The sequence below is a fragment of the Pinus tabuliformis genome, chromosome 6, assembly GCF_031772625.1.
Source record: "Pinus tabuliformis cultivar Carrire ecotype Pingquan chromosome 6, CPIR1, whole genome shotgun sequence".
Lineage (NCBI taxonomy): Eukaryota > Viridiplantae > Streptophyta > Pinopsida > Pinales > Pinaceae > Pinus > Pinus tabuliformis.
In genome coordinates, this window is record NC_142292.1 from 1,300,952,466 (window position 1) to 1,300,958,677 (window position 6,212).

The 6,212-nt window shown below is 42.6% G+C and overlaps 1 protein-coding gene across 1 annotated transcript; it reads left to right on the forward strand.

The window, feature by feature from the left end:
• Window positions 1-4,744: 4,744 nt before the first annotated feature.
• On the forward strand, window positions 4,745-5,488 carry LOC149263385 (uncharacterized). Its single transcript, XM_089388011.1, has one exon. It carries the CDS (start codon window positions 4,745-4,747, stop codon window positions 5,486-5,488), a length of 744 nt encoding a protein of 247 aa, XP_089244137.1.
• The last annotated feature ends 724 nt before the right edge of the window (window positions 5,489-6,212 follow it).

A 6,212-nucleotide genomic window follows, 5' to 3' on the forward strand; every position in this document is an offset into this window, starting at 1 on the left:
AAACCGCGTATATACGCAACTACAGATAAAGAAACCCGCATATATCAAGCAGACTTAGAATTTGAATTATCTTTCAGATGTAAGTTATTAATCTGTGATTTAGATGCACATAAACAATACCAGAAACAGTGAAACAGAGCAGAAGACAGTCACACACAAGAACACAAGATATGAGGAAACCCAATGTGGGTGAAAACCTCCTGTTGCAATTCGTCTCTATCTTCTTGTTAATTAGAAACTTCTCTTTACAAAGTCTTGTACTGGAGCAAACTTTACCAGTATGCAAGCTGCAACCTGTAGAGAGCTACAACTCTCTCTCGTTTTCCAGCTTTCCTGGAAGGGAGCTCCAACCCCCTTAGATCTTGTACTAACTTGAGATACTAGTACGCAGGCTCCTACCTACAGAAGGCTGCAACCTTTTCTTTGCTTTCAGGGACCTCGTTTCATTAATTTTCAGACTAGATCCACAAATAACGTCAATCAAACATCAAGAATTTCTGCGTAACCCAAACTCCTTTTCACCAATCAAATGCTGAAACAAATAAGCACTTCTCTGACCACTGTACCAAGAACACCGTAACTGTAATCAAACACCAATTCTGAACCCAGAGCACTGCAGCAATAAAACAGAAGCAACTAGAACATAAATCAAGATATATACGCTACTTCACTGTTCATCAACCTGCGAGTATACGCTTCTGTACCACACCCAACCTGCGTATACACGTCTTTCATTCACAGAAAAAGCGTGTATACGCACCTTCAATTCACTGAACCTGCGTACAGATCAATGATCAAGCCTTGAGATTTAGATCCATCAATAGTCCTTATCCTTCTTGCGCTGAGGTTCCTCCTTCATTCAGATCTAGATCTACACTATAACCCAATCACCAGTATTCCAAATCTATCACAATATCAGATATTCAATAATTCAGATGATCCCTTGCCACATGATCTCCTTCCTCTTTTATAGTTACAAGCCTTGCACAATACCACGGGCCAAAACCATAATAAACAATACCAAGGGCCCAAAACCTGGGGTCAACTCTTCTGACGAGATACAATGGTCCACAACCATGGGTTCAAATTCCAAGGACTAACAACCACGGACCAAAGGTAAGTTTCCCACCTTGTACGTGCTTTTATGTGCATAAAAGTGTGTGTATAAGCATACGCGACTTCAGAACGTATAACCCGTGTGTATATGCGACTTCTTCAAGGTGTACCTGCGTATAAAAGATTTCCTTCATTCTGACCATCTGAACTAAGATCTGTCACCAAAGAGAGTTGCCATCAAGGAAAACACATGTACCATAGCGCCACACCTGTGTCAAAATGCCAACAATCTCCCCCTTTGGACTTGATGGCAACCCCAAGATCCTCAAAGTCATTCTCCCCCTTTGTCATCAAGGGCAAAGGGCTGTGCTCCCCCTGAGTACATGATGATATCCCTGCTCTGCTGTGCTGAACATGCTCCCCCTGACTGTAGGCAAGATCTGCAAGAAGATGTTCTTCAAGAAGAACCATGACTTATACATCATAAAAGACCTTCCTAGCACCAAAAGACTCAATACATACAACCATTACCCAACCAAGTGGGGATACATCAGAAATTTACACATGACAACCAAACACATCAATCATCCCAGGCATAGTGGGGAAACCAAAATAGGCCGTTACATGACCTTGATAAAAAAAATACATGACATAGAGACGAAATATCAGGACTAAGCAAATCATCAATAACTACTATCAACAGCATCTGTCAATCACTGTACATATCAACAATCATGTTCTCCTTCTGATCTTCTTTCTGCAGCTGATCCACCTGAATCAAAAACAGCTTGAGTACTAGAACCAAGAGCTTCTAAGGTAATGCCAACAATGCATTATTAGAAGATTATCTGCTCCCCCTGAACCTGTGCCTGATGGTCTCTGACAGACCCATCTCAGACTCTCTCCAAACAGAGTCTGCCCTTGCTGATTTTCTTCAGAATTCAATATACGCGACTGCACCTGCATAAATCGGCGTATGTACGCGGATACCCCTTATCCAACTCGCGTACACCAACATTTCTTTAAAAAATAGACAAGCTTCAACAGCAGGATGAAGTATCAACGACTCCCAGCTTCTGTCTGAGATATTCAAACGTTTCCCTGGGCAGTGGTTTGGTGAGAATATCAACAACTTGTTCCTTAGAAGGAACATATTCCAATTTGACTTTTTGTTCCAACACTTGTTCCCGGAGAAAGTGATACTTGATCGGTATGTGCTTGGTCTTTGAATGCATGACTGGGTTCTTTGAAATGCTTATTGCACTTGTATTATCACATAAGATAGAGACAGGTGGAGTACAAGTGATTTGAAAATCCTGCAAGGTTTGCATCATCCAAAGGAGTTGTGTGCAACAGGATGCAACAGCCACATATTCCGCTGCAGCTGTAGATAAAGCAATCGAACTCTGTTTCTTGCTGAACCAAGATACTAATTTGGAACCCATAAAGAATGCACCGCCACTTGTGCTCTTCCTATCATCCATGCTTCTGGCCCAATCTACATCTGTGTAAGCATGAAGTGTGAGATCTGTATCTCTAGGATACCATAAGCCATAGTTTTGAGTTCCTTGAAGGTACTTGAAGATTCTCTTGACTGCCTGAAGATGAGTTTCCTTTGGGTTGGCTTGAAACCTTCCAACTATTCCCACTGCATGCATAATATCTGGTCGGGTACCTGTCAAATAAAGTAAACTCCCAATCATGGATCTATAGGTTGGTTGATGCACTGCTGCTGATTCATCATTTGCACTGAGGCTGCATCCTGTAATCATGGGGGTACATATAGGTTTCGAATCTTCCATGCCATACTTCTTCAGAATCTGCTTGAGGTACTTGGTTTGAGACAAGAAGATACCGCCTTCATTTTGTTGGATTTGCAATCCAAGAAAGTATGTCAGTTCTCCAAGCAAAGACATTTCGAATTCTTTCTGCATCACCAAAGCAAAGCTTTGACTCATAGCTTCTTCATTGCTTCCAAAGATAATATCATCTACATACACAACAAGTATTAGCAATTTGTTATTTTCAATTTTTATATAGAGATTGCTATCTGCTAATCCTTTTGAAAATCCTTGTTGATGAAGGTATTTGTCCAACCGATAATACCAAGCCCTTGGAGCTTGTTTAAGCCCATAGAGAGCCTTTTTAAGTCTGCATACAAGATTTGGATCATTTCCAAGGATAAAGCCATCTGGTTGTTCAATGTACACTTCTTCTTCTAAGTCTCCATTCAAAAAGGCTGACTTCACGTCCATTTGAAATACTTTGAATTTTTGAAAGCTAGCGAGGGCAAGGAACATTCTGATGGCCTCAAGTCTAGCAACGGGAGCAAAAGTTTCTTCAAATTCTATTCCTTCCTGTTGAGCATACCCTTTGCAAACAAGCCTGGCCTTGTTTCTAATAACTTCTCCATCTTCATTCAACTTGTTCTTGAAGATCCATTTTGTTCCTATGACATTCTTCTCTTTTGGTCTAGGAACCAACTCCCAAGTGTTGTTCTTTTCGATTTGCTCAAGTTCTTCATCTTCTTCTATATTTTCATAATTTACTTGCCTAGGGACATTTCCTTTTTCATCAACCACAACATCAATGATGTCAACAATTCTTCCAAGTATTTTATTGTAACATATATATGCTTTGCTGTGGGGAGAATAACCAAGAAGAATGCCTTCATCAGCTCTAGATTCAAACTTGCCAAGATGTTCATCATTATTCTTAATGTAGCATTTGCTTCCAAAAATTTTGAAATGTTTTACCGAGGGAGTCTCACCATACCAAAGCTCATGAGGAGTTTGAGTGCTATTTACCCAGACATTTGTTTTGTTGAGAATAACCACCGCAGCATAAGCCGCTTCACCCCAGAAGGTTGCGGGAGTTCCAGACTCATCAAGCATAGCACGAGCCATTTGTTGAACCGTTCTGTTCATTCTTTCCACTACTCCATTTTGTTGAGGAGTCCTAGCTGTAGAGAATTCCCTTCTTATTCCATGTTCTTCACAGAAATCGAAAAACTCATTTGAGGTAAACTCCCCACCTCTATCAGACCTGAGGCATTTAATTTTGCGATCTGATTCATTTTCAACCAATGCTTTGAAAGATTTGAATTTTTCGAACGCTTCATCTTTGTGCTTCATCAATCCTATCCAAACCATCCTGGAAAAGTCATCAATGAATAATATAAAGTATTCTTCTCCTCGAGGTGATCTTTTCCTAGATGGACCACATACATCTGTATGAACTAGCTCAAGAGGCCTGCTAGCTGATCCTTCCTTCTCAGGAAAGTTAGTTCTGGTTTGCTTACCAAACTGACATGATTTGCATATGGTGTTGTCTGGAATTTTGATATCTGGAAGACCACGAACTGCCTGGTATTTGCATGCTTTCCTTATTTGTGAAAAGCTTAGATGCCCCAATTATTATGTCTTAATAAATTAATTTATGTTAAGACTGCTGCTGCGCGCGCACTACCTGCGCCTGAGCCTGCCCGCGCTTGAGCCTGCCTAGAGCCAACTGTCCGAGCTGAACCATGGATCCTCCGGATCCGCCCAGTGGGGATCCGGAGTTGCAACAAGCCTTCTCAAACCTGGTGAAGTCTCTTCCTCCGTAGAGACCTAGACCAGCAACAACCAAGTTTGTGAAGAAGTTAGATGTATTACAGGAAGTCCTTCTGCCTCCGACCATTCCACACATGGCAGCCATTTCCTTAGCAGAGAAAGGGTTAATCGGACAATTTACAGGATTATGGCCTTCACCTAAGACAGTGCAAAAGTGGGTCGAAAGAAATTGGTCGGACAAGATCCAGGGCAAAATATCCATCCGATTCTGTGGTAGAGGATATTTTACCTTTCATTTTGAAACCAAGGAGGACAAAGACCTCATATTCAGAAACGGGCCTTACTTTATGGATTCCAGGGGCCTCTATCTCAATAAATGGACCCCAGATTTTGACCCCGAACTAGATATACCAAGTGCGGTTCCAGTCTGGGTTCGACTTCCTCATCTCCCGCTTCACTGCTGGGGGGATGACTCTGTGAAAGCAATAGGGAACACGGTTGGAAAATATATAGACCGCAGTGAACCCAAAGACAACATGCAGGCTTGTGCGCAGATCTGTGTTGAGGTTGATCTGGGACGAGGACTGCCGGAAGCAATCAAACTGAAAGTAGATGACTGGTGCCATATACAGCAGCTGGATTACGAGCAAATACCCTTCAAATGCAAGGTATGCCACGAATATGGTCACTTTGCAAATAGATGTCCTAAAATTGTTAATGTTGAACCAAAAGAGCAAGATGGGCAATGGGAAACTGTTAAAAGGAAGAAATCATCCCCTCCCCTCAAGATCTCGGACTCTGAAGCCCCTGGTCCTTCCCATCAGCATCCTCCCCTCCAATCCTCTTCCCTTCAGCATCCTTCCACCTCCTCCCAGTAGCCTTCCTTACATTTTCCGTCCTCCCCCACTCGTATTCCCGATCCTCCCATTCCCCCATCCTCTAATCCCTTCGCATCCCTCTCTGAGGAAGAATCAGTCCCTGATTTCCCCCCCTCTGACCCTCCTCTTCACCCCTCTCCCCCCCTCATTTCCCACCCCTCTCCTGACTCCCCCTCCACTAGGATTACCAGAAGTTCTTCAAAGGATCATGGGGCACCCAGTGATGTTCCTAAGAAGCATGGGCCTGGCAGAAAATCGGCCAAACAACAGAGAGAAGAGAGTGCCCAGAAAGACATTGCATTGGGCTCTCAGACTCCTATAGAATCCTTTATTCTTGGGCATTCGGATAAAGAAAACAACAACAAGGGCAAAGAGAGGCGAGCACCTCTCCATGTAAGCAGTAAATCATGATGAAAATGCTATCCTAGAACAGCAGGGGATTAGGGCACCCCTCCAAGATAGCAGCCCTCAAGGATTTAGTCCAAAGTGAAAATCCTGAAATCGTTCTTATCCAAGAAACGAAACAAGATCAATCAGAAATGAATAAAGTCATCAACCAGCAAAAGTGTTACAGCGGTTGCGCAAGTGAAGCAAGAGGAGCCTCAGGCGGCATTCTAACAATGTGGGACAGTAATAAATGGAATTGCATCTCCTCCAGAATACACCAGAACTGGATCCGGGCTAACTTAGAAAGTAAGACAGATGGAGCAGCGGTGGTTATCTA